Source organism: Sardina pilchardus, chromosome 7, assembly GCF_963854185.1.
Source record: "Sardina pilchardus chromosome 7, fSarPil1.1, whole genome shotgun sequence".
NCBI classification, from domain to species: Eukaryota; Metazoa; Chordata; class Actinopteri; order Clupeiformes; family Clupeidae; genus Sardina; species Sardina pilchardus.
The window spans coordinates 20929350-20947046 of NC_085000.1; the positions used below are offsets into that span (position 1 = coordinate 20929350).

General features: G+C 42.0%; 1 protein-coding gene across 1 annotated transcript; it reads right to left on the reverse strand.

Annotated features, from left to right (window-relative positions):
* Positions 1-4548: 4548 nt before the first annotated feature.
* Positions 4549-8892, reverse strand: hoxc1a (homeobox C1a). The gene is made up of 2 exons (XM_062542240.1): positions 8253-8892; positions 4549-5299 (listed from the first exon to the last, which is right to left on the reverse strand). Exons 1-2 carry the CDS (start codon positions 8812-8814, stop codon positions 4950-4952), a joined length of 912 nt encoding a protein of 303 aa, XP_062398224.1. The 5' UTR covers positions 8815-8892; the 3' UTR covers positions 4549-4949.
* Between the last annotated feature and the right edge of the window lie 8805 nt (positions 8893-17697).

Here is a 17697-nt window from a genome sequence, read left to right on the forward strand (position 1 = left end):
CCTCCGCAGCCAGAAGTGCTGAGTGCTGCTGTTTGCTTTGTACACAGAAATTCGCTGAGGCTGGAAGCTGTCCCCAAACATCTGCTCTCAAGAGCCATAAAGGAGAGGAGAATCAAGGGCCTTCACTCTCTCTCTCGCTCGCTCGCTGTCTCTCTTTGGCGAGTGTGTGTACATCTCTCTCTCTCTCTCTGTGTGTGTTTTGTGTGGATCTTTGTCTACCTGCTACCCTCTTGAACGCCGGGGTTGTCAGGCAAACAAATGGGGATCAATTCCTCATCGGGCTCCCAACGCCGAAAGTCGCCTTTGTGTGGAGAGGGAGTGTGAATGGGAGCCAACGATGTGGGAGAGATAGAGAGAAGAGTAATGGCCAAATCTGTATTATTAACATACTGTATTAAAGCAAAAAAAAAAAAAAAAACCTTTTACTGTCTTCTTTTCCCATACAGCTGGATTAGGTTCCCTGTTCAAGTTCTCAGGGGAAAATATTATGCATATTACGTTTAATCTAACGTCGTGTACTTAGCAGCCAGTCAGTGCCCACAAAAATGACTTTTTATTCTCAGGGACTCTCGGGAAGATCCTATCTAGGAGACATTCATCACTGCGGATCATTATTGGTATTAATTGCTGTAACTTCTCTAATTGGTTCTTTCCCCCATAATGCCACTGCAACAGGAAACACATTTGTGAGTAATTGTACGCTGTGCTGCCTGCATAGGGGACTGATAGCTTAATGAGATTGTTTACAGAGGGCTGAGACGCTGACATTCTCCTCAAGGCGCCTCGCGTTTCTGCCCTCCCAACCACCATTCCCGGTTCCTTCCTGAGGAGGTGACCACTGGCATAACCTGTCAAGCATTCTATTTCACTCATTAAAACCGTGAGCGCGCGCACACACACACACACACACACACACACACACACACACACACACACACACACACACACACACACCAACTGAAGTAATACAATCAATATAATTGGATAATAAATATCCACTATTAAGGAAGTATTTGAACATTGATAATTAACTAATCCAGTGAAATGTACTGAGCAACACTGTACCTATGGTGACAACAGAGGTAAGTACGGAGGATGTGTAGACCTAATCCAGTACACAAGGTGTACGTGACCTATATGTAGTAGCCTACATAATTAAACACAGTAGCCGAGGAAAGAGATGTCCAACTATAAAAGATTAATTATTCTTGTCTCTGGCACACAAAACCAAAACAATGTGGACAACAATACTAATAGCATGTTTCCATCACGGTGAAATTCCATGACCTAAACTGACCAAAAAGTCATTATTAAAAGTGTTGACAGTGATATATGTAATATCATTAACTTATGTTAACGTTGCAAAACTTTATATTTTGCTACAGTGCCTGGTAGAATTACTAGCAGTCTCCCTACACACACACACACACACACACACACACACACACACACACACACACACACACACACACACACACACACACACACACACACACACACACACACACAGCACTGCACACAACACTAACAAATGCATACAGAGAAATGTTTTACTCACTTCTAAAATATCATTCTAATTAGCCAGTGCCTTGTCAGACTGACAAATTTTAATATCGCTCTTTTTTTTTTTTTATCAGCATCCACAAGTGTTGACATACTCATTGGGGCCTTGAATCATCCACACTGTGAGTTAATGGCAGGAGTGTGAACAGGCAAAGCTGTCACTCTCCAACGGCTGCTGAGCATCTTCCAGAAAGACAACGGAAACCTAACATCCATCACTGAGAGAGTGCCACATGGGACGAGCGACCGAAATGGCACTCTGAACACACCGAGTGCTGTACTTGTTAACTGGGTATGGATCAGCTCTACGGCTGCCCTCCCCTGAGAGAGGCCCAGGCACATTCAGGTGTTTGTGTGGACAGCCTTTGACCCTGGGAAACTGACTGGCCGTGCGGTGTGATCAAACCGAATGTAAACATGACCAAAATTGGCCAGGGAGCATCTGAGCATCTGGGCATTGAGTGGCACATGTTACATGAGTCTCAGTGTAAAAACAGTCTCAGTGTAAAAACAGTCAGCTCTTCCCATTTCTTTAGCAAATCCACAAACTAGGTTTCCGTCTATCAGGTCTCCGGACTGTTTTTCATTATTATGTGTTGTCCTTTTAATGACGTCAATAAATGCAACAGTAAATGTCAAAGTAGGCATAGGTAAATGAAAATACCATGCCTTCATACAGCTATGCCTTCAGAGGGACAACATTATTTTTGACATGATACAGAGAGAAGTGAGAAGTTTAATGTGCTGGGTTGGTATTATGGCTTAAGCAATGCTATTTCTGAATCTCATACCAGGTCAACATTTTGCTTATACTGCAAATTGAAATGGCATGAAAGTGCAATAAACAAACACTCATTCAGCAGTTATGCTTAAGGTGGAAGCATGAAGGTATATGCATTCAGAAGTAAGGCTGTGGGTTTAATATGGGTATAAGTCTATCAGGTTGTCCATTGTTGAGACCACTAAATATTAGAAAAGTGGACACTGCGTTTGTAGAATTAAGGGGAACAAACAAAGGACGTGAACATTTCGTAAATACTCTGCTCTTGAATGATAATGATAGCTTGCATAAAGGGAATGCGTTATTTATCTGGCACCTGTCTAGAGCAATGGCAAAGTAGTGTGATCTAAAGGTGGTGTCCCATCACCAGCCTCATTCCCCGTCAAACTGTCCATAAACATGATAATAAAGCCCATTACAACGTCAAAGACGTTACATTTCAATATAGCAAACATAGCAACACGGCATTTCACGAGCGATGCATTTGTCTAATAGTAGAATAATTTTCACACACTTTTGAGGTGTCATTTTTTCACACCGCAAGTTGAAAAACCCATGCTAACTCGTTATGCACTCAGAACAAAACTATTTATAGATTACATTTATAGTGCCAAAACACTTATTTGAACATTTGCACTAAGGGTAAAATTAGCCAGAGAAATCCGCAACACAATAAAATTACTATCATTAATCACAGCACATTATTTGTTGGAATACAATTAAAAATCTTAAGAGTAAACTCTGTGAACTTTAGAATCGTGTCAAGAAAATACGCCAGGTTATATGATGTGTTTAGAAGCACTACTCTGCGCCACTTTAATTCGAGTCAATGCAAGTTTAATAGTCTAGCAAACACTTATTTGGTGTTCTCTATAGAACGACAGAAGCCTGGACTTCGTGAGAGCCGCATATTTTTAAAATGCATCTTTCTTCTCGTGAGCCAGTGACCCGGTCACTGCTGTCCCCGGGCAAAGCAGAGGTCAAGAGGTGAGAGGTGAACTGCGGAGTAGCAGCATATATTAACATGCTTAGACATGAGAGCACTTCCTTCATGGCAACATAGGATATAGCTTTTGGAGAATTTGTTTATCATCACTTCGTGCGATGGTGGAAACAGGCAGCAGCATCATAACTTTCAAATTTAGATGTACTTTTCATTTAAGATTATTGCAGCTTGGTTTCCCTGTTTATTTATTTTTTGGTTTATCCTCTAAATATTCTGACAGCAAACAATCTAATATAGCGAGGCTATTCCCTTGATCTAGTTAAATGACATTTTTATACGGCCCATAAATAAATAAAAACTAAAAAACAGCAACAGCAACTAGGCCTACAGCTTATTGATCAGATCTCAAAACAAGATACAATCAAATTGCCCACTAAGACGGCAAAAGGTTAAAACAAATCATATTTCCCCCCAAGAACAATTTAATTGAGTTGCCTAAATGTAGACGTTTTGTTGGCTAGCAAATGTGGTTCACATTTCCAGATGTGTGTAATTGTTTATTCCTTCAAACGTAATCAATTTAGATCAATATTGTAAACCCACTTGTCAATAAATCTATACTTTCTAAATGACATAAATCCCTAGGTTGTCAGGATATAAATCTAGCAATTACTGCACTCATGATCGAGTCGAAATGTAGAATTAAAAGATTAAAATGTGTGGGCAAGGCTGGGGGACTAGTGAGCAATGGAGAGCAAACTTTCTTAAACATGAAATTCAAAAAATGTAAATAGCCACTTAGACTAAGGTTAAACATATGACCGATAAAGTTCACACCTAAGATACATCCAAAAGCAGCCTATAGTTAGGCTACACACTAACAATATGACCTCGGTTACGATTTCCAAAAGTGCAGAGCTTCGCTTTGATGTCATCAGAAATGAATAGTTGGTGTCAACTTAAGTTCACGCCAAGGCACTCGGTTTAAAACCAGTTCACGTAATACAATAGGCTTTAGAGACCTATCGCATTCATTAAAGAGGCCATAATTTACAGACAAGAAGAACCTTATAAAAGCATTGGTAGCGTGAGCATGACTCTTGCATTTTCAACCTAAAATCAGCTGGTCACACTTATTGGCCACATTGCTTGTGCGTAAGTGTTATATATAGGCTAAGTCAGAAAGCAAAGCTATTTCAGCTAAAGCTATAGTTCCATTACATATTCCTGACAGTAAAGACTTGGTTAGGCAATCGCATAGGTCGATCAAATGTAGCTCAATTTATTTCCATCAATAAATAAATATAACAAAACGTACACAGTCCACCTGGTAGCCTGTTCCATGTGCATTTTGATCCAAAATATTTTCCGTTTAAATTATAACAAATCAATAAATAATTGATTCTTTGAAAGGCAACAGCTCTGATGATAAACCTCCAAAAACAATAAATAACAATAAACTAAATCATATTTGTAAATATTTTAAAGTGCATTTGCAATAAATGGCTACTTAATTACGTGCCTGCACGCAGACACATGCGAACCCTGTATTTCCAAAACCACTGTCGAGAATCACGAGCGCTCACAACTCCATTGATGAGCTCCCCTTCATTCTCTGACGGCAGGTGATATTGGCAAGGTTCGAGGTGCGGAAACTAGCTAACGCGTTTGGAGAGCTGTCCTTTCTGGAGCAGACACATGCCCGGGTCCGGGGACGATGCCCTCGCGCTGCAGTTTCTTCTGCTTCATGCGTCTGTTCTGAAACCAAATTTTCACCTGAGTCTCACTCAGTTGCAGGCTGCTGGCGATCTCCACCCGTCGGGCCCGTGTCAGATATTTGTTGAAGTGGAACTCTTTCTCCAGCTCGGTCAGCTGTTTGGTGCTGAAGTTAGTCCGCGGCATTCCGTTAGCAGGCTGGTCGTGTACGGTGTTGTCGCTTTGGTAACAACCGCTTGACATTTGGTGTTCCGTTGCTAAATAACTTGCACCACAAGGCATCTGCATTTTAGCTGAAATAACAACATACAAGACTCATTAAAGGACAACCTTTAACTGATCAAATAAATAGTCACAGTATGACAAAACAACTTGTCCTACAATTAAAGTTTCAAAATTAAAGGTAGACTATACAGTAGGTAGGCCTAAAGGTAGAGGCCCAATACGCCAAAACAGCAAAGTTGTAGGCCTATATGGCGTCAGGCTGGTTTCATTCTATTTTAGTTTAGTATGAACAACAGACAGACAACACATTTCATATTTTGAAAATATTCTGCACATGTTAAAGTGTCTATGGTCTTTACCTTATCTTTACACATAATCCCTGGCCTATCCCTCAACTCTTGTTCAGCTGTTTTAAGATTCACATCAAAACAACTCCAGTTAGATTCAGTATTGGGCAGTCTATAGACTACAATGCATAGATTAATGTGAAGGTTTAAAGTATTTTGACATTGTAATTTGACATTGTACCTAACACAGGACAAATCTAGACGGCTGTAAACCAATTATATTGTCATTTGTCTTTTACCATTTGTTTATAGAACTTAAGAGGATGAAATGAATCCATAGGTATCCTAACGCACAATCTAAGGCTGGAGGTATGAGGTCATAGACTGCAAATGGTGTCTGTCCGATACATGTATCTTGTTTTTCACTTTCACACTGCAGTCAAAAGCGATCCCTGTTTCATCCCTGAGATTTATGTCGCTAATGAAATAATCTAAAATATAGGCTACAGTACAAAGGCATATCTTAAATATGATATAACTAGGACCAAATAGAGCACGGAACCTGTGTATAGCATCCTGCCGCTTAATACCGATATTAAATATTAATGGTCAGAGAAAGCTCATCTGCCTATGGGTCAGCATTTAACAGGCTTTCAGATATTTTACACAAACAGGGGCATTTAGATATAAGAATCTGTCAGAGCATGCATCGCTTCCAGCATAATAACTATTATGCTTCTGTTACACTTCTAAATATTTGATGCAGTCTCAATACCCCATTTCCCTTCATGCATCCATTAATGATGACATCATTAACATAGCTGGATGTTAGTGCTGCTCAGGCCTGAGTCATCTCAGCCGCCACCCGAAACCTTCAACCCTAAAACTGAATTAATAATTTTGCTATCAAAGAGACGTTGACTCATTCACATCCTTCGCCTCCAATAAACCCACCGAACACATCTATTCTTAGTTCAACCTTGGTTCTCTTTAAATGTCCACACAGGCTTGCTTTGGATAAAAAGCTAAGATTCACACCATGGTGAAGAGGCACCTCCATCTGCTTGAGAGGAAGTCAAGTTCACCACATCCACTTAGAATGGGGCAAATCTTGGAGAGAACCGCAGAAAAGTTCCATCAAGTAATCAGGAAATTTGCCTCTGAAATGGAAAGGGGGGGCACGGACACACTTTCCTCCCTGATAAATGAGCTCTAAGATAATAGACCCAACGCTGGCCAAAGCCAAAGGCATAAAGGAATCAAGCTAAATATTTGAGGAATGATTCTTACACTTGGACGGGGCCAGCCCCAGCCCCGCCAGGGGAAACAGCGAGGCCTGTTAAGCCGAGTCGAGCGCACGCGCGCGCGGGGAGAGAAAAGGGGGATCGATACACATTGCCTCAGTCATCTGGGCATCCAGCCCACTGTAATTCAGGTGCTGTCAGGCCCTAATTGAAGAATGACACACTGGGAATATATACACTGTACCGAAAGATCAAGTTACAGGGGGAACATGTGCACAGCCTTTATGCATGCTTGAATATGAGGCACATATACACACTTTGATAAATAACGTCCAGAGCTACTGTCTCAGTGTACTCATCACACAGAGCACAATGGATTAAGGACAGAATGACTCTAGCCTACATTCAGCCTCACTGGAGCCCAATGCTGTACACACTAAGGTTACACGTTGGGAAATGTAATCTTGGAACAGGAGGGTCTGATGACCAGCACCACAAATGGTGTCATCAAATAACAAGAAGAAGACACGAAAAGAATGAGAGAAAGGTGTGTCTTGTGCTACTTAGCACCCTTTTATAAAATGACATATATATAATTATCTATGTGTATTTTGCTCATTGTCATCCTTTATATAATCCAATAAACAGATGCACAGAGAGATAAAGATAAACCAGATGTATGCCAACAGTCAAGTGTAGTCAGCGCGGGTCTTATTTGACATGTTTCACTTTTGTTGTAGAAAGCCTATTTCATACAATTCTCTTTTTTATTGAGAAAACACTGAAAAATGTGATTGTTTTCTTTACCTTCTTTGTCTATGTCTATCCTTGGCTGTTGTGAGAAGAAAAGCTTTAAAATGCTATTGATGTACTGGCTACATTTGGTAGAGCATGATTTGATGTGATTTACAGATTCTTCTGAAAAACTAAACATATTCCAGTATTCCCATGCAGACAGTAGCTTATAAGATTTACAGTGTTCAACCTGTAGGGGAGCTGGTTCCCCCAACAGACACCACAAGGACTCAAGAGGAACTCGCACTTGCACTGTAAGTGTTACTGTATTCAGGTTGAGAATTGTATTTCTTCTTCAGGTATTAACTAGACTGCTGTTACAACTGGTCCGATAAATATTTACTCTTACTTGATCTGCGAGTTTGTTTGTTTATTTGTTTGTTTGTTAGGCCACAGTGTTTATTCAAAAGAGTATGATCTATTGATTATTATTAGTTTTAACACAACTTTTTATGTTTATTCAGACAGCATACGTTATAATAAAACTACGTTATTATATTAGGTTAAATGTCATCAATTTTGACGCATTCATCTTGTCCAACAACACAGAGGTCGATGGAGTTTAAAAAGTAGGCTACTATATGACTATGAAAACATCGTTAAAGAAGCGTTTCATTCAGAGCAATATAGAGAATAAACTATGTAAGAGTAATATCACCAAACAGACAGAAAGTTTGCATAACTTTTTAACTCACCCATCTTAGATTGATTTCTCTTAACCTTCATCCATTCAAATGTTTTACCGCCATAACTGGAGTCGGGTGTCTTCTCTGCGATATTTTGAAAAGTATGGTTGCCCTTAATAGCGAGGTGAAATCTTGGCCCGTTGTCCTTGAATATTTCAGCGCAGGCGTTCAGTGGCCCCGAATCGGTAAATGCTTCGGGGAAAGTCCTTGAAGTGTCTGTGGAGGGAGAGTAACCAGCATCGAGTGTCTGCGCCCGGGCACCGAATAACGAGGGGAGAAAAGGATGCTGAGGACGGATGGATGTCACAGAAAAGCCGTCAGTTTGGAGGGAGTGTTTGGCGTTCGCATAGCTGGATGCGTCTTGGAGACTTAACACATCACTTGCATCGCCGGAGAAAGTTGAGTAACAATACTGTGAGCATTGTGTCTCAACTTGCTCGAGTCCCTCGACGCCTCTGCCAACTTGAGGACTAGTCCTTGAGTTGAAATCTTCAAGTTTGTTCTCCGCCAAACGGCCTCCGCTCTCCGTACCATTTGCTTCGTTGTGAATGAATTCTTCTGTAGAATTCATAATCGGTTTTCCCGCTACATTCTTCTTAATTCTAGTTATTCTCAGAGCCTGGCCTCGCGGGCACCGTGCACGCAGCGATTATGGATCGTGGCTTAACCCTGGATAAGGACATGCCTCGCAGAAAGATTCGATCTGAGATTGATGGGGATGACGTGCCCTCTCAGTCTTGGCCAATAGGTGGACATCCCCCACATCCAAAACAGCAGGGCACATGGCACCGATGAACTAGGCTACCAGAATACGCGTATGCGCCTTTTCAGTCCTATTTTGTTTTTGAATATGAAATGGCCTGTTTAACACTTGGGTGCTGGCTATGCAGATAACTCTTAAATACCATACTTACCAGAGTTGGCTGAAGGCCTGAAATGACATGTCTGAGTTGTTTCAGCCGCTCTGATGGTTACTTAAAATGCGTTGAGTATAGCCTTCAAGTGGTAAACGTGTTTTGTCCTAGCTTTCAAATGTGCAAGATGCAACAGCAAAAGTTTAGTGATTTTACTTTGGGCAGGCTTTTCCACAATTCTAGGCAGCCTGCATCACGTGACGCCAGCTGATAAAGAAGCCCTCTCGAATAGGTGAATGTGAATGTCAAAATGGCAGCATTCTGGTTCAACAGCAGTCTTTTCCAGTGTCAGACTAGGTAACCCAATTATTATTAATCTTTTCCTCTTTAATTTCCCCTTTTCTTTTGTGAATTTACTGTAAGGTAGGCTATTTGCATTTTTGGAAACGCAACAACGTTATCATGTGTAGGCTACTCAAAACGATTACTATTTGCTTACCTTAGGATGAACTACGACATATTTTTTGGTAAAAAATGACTTACAGTATTTAGGGGCAATATATCTAGCTTGTTTTGCCTCGATTCCTCTACGTTGGCAGCAAAGATCACATGGACACGGGCCTGCTAGTGTGGGTCGATGCGTGGTGTTACCATTGGAGGCAGCAGGCTACCAATCGTGGACTGCAGTTATTGCACTGTAAGTTCCTTCCTTGTCGTTCGGTAATGCTATATCAACCACATGCTACATGCTTTCGTGAGAGTAGGGAGCATTAATAGAGCTCTAACCAATGTGACTTGAAGCTGTGCGCATCATATTTTCTGACACTGAGAGACCACAGCTGTTTTAAGAGTTAAAATGAAGAATGGATTAGCCAATGAAATTGAATCCCATGTAACTTCTTCATAGATAATAAGTGCATATTTTTATACGTTTCAATTTCAGAGTCTATAGATCCTTTCTGATTTTATTCTAGTGGTCGTGTGTGTGCCTGCGTGCTTTATTGCGCGTGTGCGTGTGTGTGTGTGCGTGTGTGTGTGTGTGTGTGTGTGTGTGTGTGTCTGTGTGTGTGTGTCTAAGCCTGCAAGTTAAAAACTACAGGCCCCAAATGGGATAGTAGAAACTCGCTTTTGATTTCAAATAATCTGGGCTCATTTATTTGAAATAACGTGCGCATATATTTCTGTTACGTTCAAGACCTTTTGACCAAAGGTCGAAGCACAGCTGTTGACTTGGGGTTCACCGACAGGTCATGTTAAAACCAGCAGTTGTCTACTCTAGAGGCAAAGAGAACCACGTTGACGTTGACGTGAATGCTAGCTTTCTCAAATAACAATTTTAAAAGTATTTGTTTAAAAAGGCCAGTCTTTCATGTACAAAAACAGTACATTCAGTTATTTATTCTGTACAGACAGAACACAGCTCATATGTTTCATTTAGCCATTAATGCACACTGATTGGCTGATGCACACTGATTGACTTTAAAAACAACAACAACAACAACAACAAAAACAAAAACAGGTGTTTCAAAGGTCTTAAAAAATAAATAAGTGAATGGTTTAGTACTAATCTAGATTAGATTAGTTCTAAATTTACTGTCAGGAAGTTAAACATTTTCCAGGACAATTTTACTCTGCTTTTATGACAGCATTATTGAACAGCATATATATATATATATATATATATATATATATACCATATACTGTATATGTTACGGTATGGTATGCATGAGATGTGGTTTGTACATTTGCACAAACACAAATGACCATACGTTTTTTTATTTTATTTGTATTTTCATTTTTTTTATTTGATTTATTTTAATGTTGAGGCGTTAATGTTAAACCTTTGACCTATTCTTGTTTTATCAGTGATGATGGGCGAAATAAAGCGTCTTTCTCTCTAATCTTGACATCTTAAAAGCCCTAAATTCTGGTGTATTTGTTGAGGATGAGTAGTAATGCTATTAATTAATATTATTGCAATAATATAAAATCTTCCCAAAACAAGCGTGTTAAACAGAAAGGACTAAATGTTTGGGTGGAATTCCTTTGTCAGCACACCAATAAAGGGGTTTTTACTGTAGCTCTGAAGTGATTAAAAAACAATTGCACATAATCAACAACATATCAGGGTGTTCTTACAAGCTCAGAAATATGGCCCCAGCTGTGGGAAGTTAATGGGATTCTACAGGCTAGCGATGTGCTGAATGACTGAGAGCAATATATCCCTTCCCTGGGTGCATTTGCATGGCGCACTGATCCATCTTCATGTCAGCGGTCGGGGTTACCCAGGGTTCACACGCTCACTTGTTTCTCTCCCCGCCGCTCAATAAATAAATCTCTGCAGCTTTCTGTTTACCACTGGAATATAAATTTGTTTGCAGTCGATCGCAGACCTGTGTGAAGGCATTAGAAATTGTATTTCTGTAATGGCTTTCATCCTGGGGAAAGGGGGTGGGGGGTGGGGACGAGGAAAGAGGGGGAGAATTAGAGGTGCAGGAGGCAGAGAGACAGAGAAGCGCTGATAAAAAAAAAACAGGTGCATCTCTTCCTCACCTGTGCCTTATATGCTAATACACTGTGATTATCTGAAGTCAGAAATAGCCTTTGGCCAGATTTAAAGTAAATTAAAACTGCATTTGAATGTTGGCCCCCTCATGTTCTCTCTCCCTTTTCCTCTCTCTCTCTCTCTCTCTCTCTCTCTCCCTCTCTCTCGTGCCGTGTACCTGAGAGTGCTGCAGTATTTATTAGCTCCCCTGAGGTATCCTGAGTTTCCTGTTTCCCCGTTGAATGCTTTGAAGTGTGCTGGAGCACAAACGTGTAGCCACTTGTCCGTAGTGCACAGCAGGAGCAGGCGTTTGCGGAGTGCATGGGTCCCTGGGTGAAGTGCTGTGTGGAGCTGGCAGCCCCCTACTTAACAGATTGTCTTCTATCCGTGTGCATATTTTGCCAAGACAGATGAGATGGGAAATGGTTTGGGCCCATGTTCAGAACGAGCAGATCAGATGGTCACTCCTCCCCCCACTCCTCTCGCTCCACTTTCCCTCTCTCTGGCTTTCTCTGTCGCTCCCTCCAACTTTCAACGGAACAGAGTCCAACCAATACCTCACCGGCTCCATTTTGATCGCCATCCAATGTAAAGGCTGCCAGCTGCTGTTAGCACATTGGCAGCAGTGGGGAAGCGTATAAACACCCTGCCCACCCTGCCCACCGCTCTAATTGTGTCTCTCTGCCTCTCCACAGGACCGGGCCTCTCCACTCCCTGTCGGCACCTGGAGGCAAGACTCTTAGCACCCTGGTCCTCCCCTCATCCTCCAGAGCTTGCGGTTTGGGTGGATAATGTTAAAGGCTGGGTGGTTTGAGAGAGAGAGAGAGATAGAGAGAGAGGGGCTGGTGGTGGTATCGTATCGATGGTTAGTATTGACCCCTTGCCCTCAGTGACAGAGATGTGAAATGATGTGTCTGGCGATGACACGCGGCCCTTGTTTAACCCTGCGAAGGCTGTCGGGACTAATTATTCCTCATCTTCGAGGCCCCTGATGCCGCGGCCGGCGAGTGACGCCGCGCTGACAGATGACTGTCACCGGCAGCCTGAAAGGTCAGCGCCGCTAATGCAGTGCAGGGCCTGTCGCTGATGATGGCTTGAGGCCAGGCAATCTATGTACTCGCGCCCCGGCATGCACTTCATCAAAAGGAGAGCACACATACGTCAGCCAGAGATGCTACTGGCCTGCGGAGTGTCAGAGAGTGGGGGGGGGGGGCGTGGGGGGGGGGGGGGGGGTGAAGCTGAGAAGATAACTTGCCCAGGCTTAAGTACAGCAGAAGATAACATTGGGACTGTAATAATAGCTGATAATGGTGGACACAGACGGCTAGTTGTTCTGAGGGCTTTATTTTGGGAAACGAAGCCTTTTGCTATAGATTTAGCTAGCTTCTTGTGACCTATAGGAATGAGTGTTGCGACGAGCTGATGAGAACTAGCTCACTTGATGTGACATGACATAGAAAGACAGCAGCAGATAGTGTGTAATGAATACATTCTCCCCGAGCTCACAGTGGGCCTGTATACAGTGTCTGTTTCTACCAGTCTGTACGTTGGCATCGTAGTCAGTTACTTATCCAGGAATATGAATGCCAGTGCTCCAGCAACTAGCAGGAGTCAGGGGAGGCACAGCAGGCTCTATCCCAAACAGAGTGACAATGAGCCATCAGTCATAGTGGCACGAGTTGTTGCGTACACCCTGTTTCCGGAGGCTTCCTTACTGGGGGGGAAATTAGCAGGGTTAAGGAAGGACTGCTTGTGTCATCATAACGCCATATGCCTGTTTTGTTCTGTGTGTACCTCTAACAATTAGCACAACAGTGATGGGAAATTGTCTTAACCAGTTACTTCTCTGTTTTTGTCTTTCTATCATGTAGGTCCCAGAATTGGATGGTTCTGGAATGGAATTCTATCAATGTGAAAGTAAGATTTTTGATGGATTTTATATCGTCGAACAGAAGTCAAGTGTTCCCTAGCCTTTATTAAACAACAAGGATACCCATTCTTTAGTAAGCTGTTTTTGTCATTTATGATTGACTTGAATCTAGATTCAAATCCAGTTTAATAGTTTTCTCCAGGCTGCATTCTCTGCAACATCACTAATTTTTGCCTGTCTTTATTTATTCCACTTAAAGCCACCAATCAACTTGGCTGCATTCAGATGCTATTGATCTTGATAATGCAGCACTTTAGTGGGATGGTAACAGTAGCACATGATGCAGGAAGTCAAATACGTCAGATGGATGAGCCCTCGCAGGTGAGTTACGACTCATCCACCTGACTGATGCTCATGTTGGGTTCTGCACGACTGCACTGACAAATAAATAAAACCCATAAATGTGACACTGGAAAATAATACTTAACAATCCTTGGAAGAAACGCCTTGGCTCTAGAGAGAAGAGCTGTGTGTGAGAGTGTGTGAGTGTGTGTGAGAGAGAGAGAGAGAGAGAGGGTGAGAGAAAGAGAGTTAGACAGAGAGAAATGTTAATGTTAGAGAGGTCACTGGATAAGTATCATAAGTGTTCTTTATTTCCTTGTGGGGGCAGTCATCGTGCGTGCTTGTTTTGATGACCCTAATGAAATAGTTGAAGTGGCCATTAAGAGTAGGACAAGGACCACAACAAAAACGGCAACTGTAGCATGCCAGAATGCAGATGTAATGAAATGGCTGAAGTTGGTTGAATGAGTGGAGGGCCTTTTTAAACACAGTTTTTCTGATTTTATTATGAACTATCCCTTAAAATTACAGTCTGTCATGAGACATCTCAGGAAAAGGCACACATTTCCGATCCATATGGACCATCTGTTATTACTAATTGATTTGTACTCAAATTGATTGAATCTAATTTCCAGACCCTTAACCAGATTTTAGGATACCTAACTCAATCTGTGATGAATGGGATGTGTCCTATACAGGTCATGTGATGGTGGATGTGGATACACTGCTCCACTGTCCTCAGACGCACTAGACAATATGAAAATAATCTCCAGAGAGATATCTGATTTTCAGCACAGAAAAGGGAAAAAAGGCTATTCCAGTGAGTGTGTTTGTTTGTAGAAAGTAAACGCACACCTTGTGAGGTGCGCACGGCGGTAAATGAAAAGTCAGATTAAACAAAAGTGTCGTGACACACTCGGAACTTCAAGATATTTTAAGAATTTTTATTGACCAACGTTTTGGCTTATACGCCTTCATCAGGGTCATTTTCGAGTATTCCAGTGAGTGCCCATTAAGAGCCCTTATATACAAGTGCCCTGGCAGAGTCGCTGTGCACATGCGTAGCTTGTGGGGCGAGCAGAATCGGAGCACATCCTTAGATGCTCAGAGGATCGCTTAATTGCACCCTTGACCTTGCACGCAAGAAAGAATAGGTCTTTGTCCATTAACTAGGACAAATAACAGTGACTCGGATGTCATTGTAATGCAGTTAGGAGGCTCTACTTAACAGAGGTTGAGCACTCTCCTAAGCATGGCTCATTTCACACACAGCTAAACACACTGTAAGCATCTGTAAACACCTTATTATTACGAGCAAACAATCAGCACGGCAAATGATACATAATGATCGGAGCGTTTGCGTGGAACACAGATAGTCATCTGGACTGGCTCTACGAAAGGCATGAGTGCTTTGGGAAGTCTCTCCGACTTAGTGTCAGAGCTCTGTTACATAATGTAATTCAAATATCACTCTTTGATCACAGCAGGTGAAATCTGATTTTCGGATGGAGCATCTCCGCTGGCGACGAGGAGTCTCTTTTCTCGTGTTGTTTCAGTATGTGGAGCAGAGATCATGCTGTTTGCTCTCTGTGGTTTTCAGCCTCTAAAAATAGGCAACTTTATTGTGTGAGTGGCCAGAGCAGCCTCCCTTCCCCTTTTCTGATCTTTGGCCAGAGTTTGTGTAATGCTGCCTAATGCCCTCATAAATCAAGCCTGCTCAGCCAATGCGCACAAGAATGCAAAGAATCCAATTCAAACTCCATCTACTTCGCCTGCTGTCTCTTCGAGTCCATCTATAGTTTTTAAGCACCGTTACTATGAAACCTCCATTCCCTTTAACTGCTTTCAAATGAACCTCCGTCCTGTCTGTCTTCTTTAAAGTCACTTTCTTTGACATTATGTCTTGAGTGTTATGGCCAAAGACACCACTCTTAAGTTGCATCCAGGCCTCACATTTTATAGAGGTGTCCACCTAAGACTTTTTACGCTTTAATGAGATTACTCATATTATATTTGGAGAAAATGACTGTCCAGGTCATTACATTTTAAGAGGGCATATGCAACTCAGTGGATGCACTTGTCTGAGTTTTACCTTCACCTGCTTAAGGATAAAAAGCCGGGCCTATGTACTGTATACGCTTTATATGCACTCTCCCGAAAATGATTCCCACGGCTTTTGCAACTCACTGAACAAGTTGCATTAAGGAACACATTCCCGTTTTTGGTTTGGTGAACAAAGCAATATGAAAAGGCTGGCGCTTAATGAAAATACTCTCTTTAATATCCAGCGGGAGGAACTGGAGGGGAGACGCATTTGTAATGGTGGCGCAGAGAGGCCACCGGGAGGCCAGCTCCTGCTTTGCATAAAGAACACAGCCATGCTGTGATGGATGATGATTCGCTTGTACTACGGAGCAGCAGCAGCCGGCCGTGCTTTTCACCGGCGGAGAATACAGCAGCCACGCAGCAGAAAAGAGGGGACAGAGGTTTAATTACACACACACAGAGCACCATGCTACAATTCAACTTTTGAGGTCATAGATTGACAAGTTTTTGGCCCGTCTCAGGATTCATACCATCTTGTTTGTTAATGACACACACAAAGACACTTTTCCAAATCATGTCCTCATCTTGATTTTCAGTGACATGTTTTCAGTTGTGATTATTGACTGGGGTGCATGGATTGCGTTATTGTTTTATGAACCCATCATTTGGAAATGAAATTAAATGAAAACGGAAGAACATGGTCTTTAAGAAGACCTTCTGATTTCAGTAGATTGCTATCGCTAATGATTCTGGTGAAGCAGATCAGTTGATTTTTTTCCCACCAACCTTTATTGGCTGAAGGACTATCAGTTTACCAATTAATTGGTTTTATTAAAAAGGCCATGCCACAGACTTTGCTTAATTGATGCTCCTGGTGTTATTCCACCCATGATCATTTATAGTAAATAATCCATAGCCATTTGTTTTTTACTTGCTCAACAGCATCAATCATTCCTTTGTCCAATGATTTCAGGCATCATTATTGAGCTCTTTTGGAATGACATTAATTAATCAGATAATTTGAAAATGAAAATAAATTTGCAACTTCTTAATGGGGGAAAATGTCTATCCGCTAGCTAGTATATAAAATGACACGAGATGACATACTAATTAAATTGAATTAATAAGCTTCGATAACAAACCCGCATGGTCTACATTGCCAGCACTGAGTATGCCATGCCATGCTAACAGAAAGCTGTGTGTGTGTGTGTGTGTGTGTGTGTGTGTGTGTGTGTGTGTGTGTGTGTGTGTGTGTGTGTGTGTGTGTGTGTGTGTGTGTGGGTGGGTGTGTGTGGGTGGGGTGGGGTGGGGGGGGGGGTGAGAAGACAATGAGGCTGTGCAGAGAAGGATGAGCAACCCAAACCTGCTCGCCCCGACTTGTATCTGCTGCGGTTGACTCTGCGAGAGGAGCAGGCTTGTGGAGGGCTAGAGGAGTGTCTTGGCAGTGCAGCGCTCTTGTCATCTCACCCAGCGGGTAGGGAAAGCGCTGGTAGAGGAGCGCTGGAGAGACTGCCTTGTCTTGATGATTAATGGAGGAGGAGAAGGAGGCGGGGGAGGTGGGGAGACATGTATGCACAGATTATGTTGTAAGAATACAAAGTACAATGGTGCTAGCTCTGTAAAAAAAAACACACTTTATACCTTCCCTTTCTTTGGATTTCCAGGTAATTGTTTGTTAGTTTAATAGGTTTATTGTGAGACTGGCTTAACTAACATGTGTGTGTTTACATTCCATTCTACAAGCACTACACGATTCAGTGAATAGTGTTCAAATATATCATCAAAGAAAATGAAAGA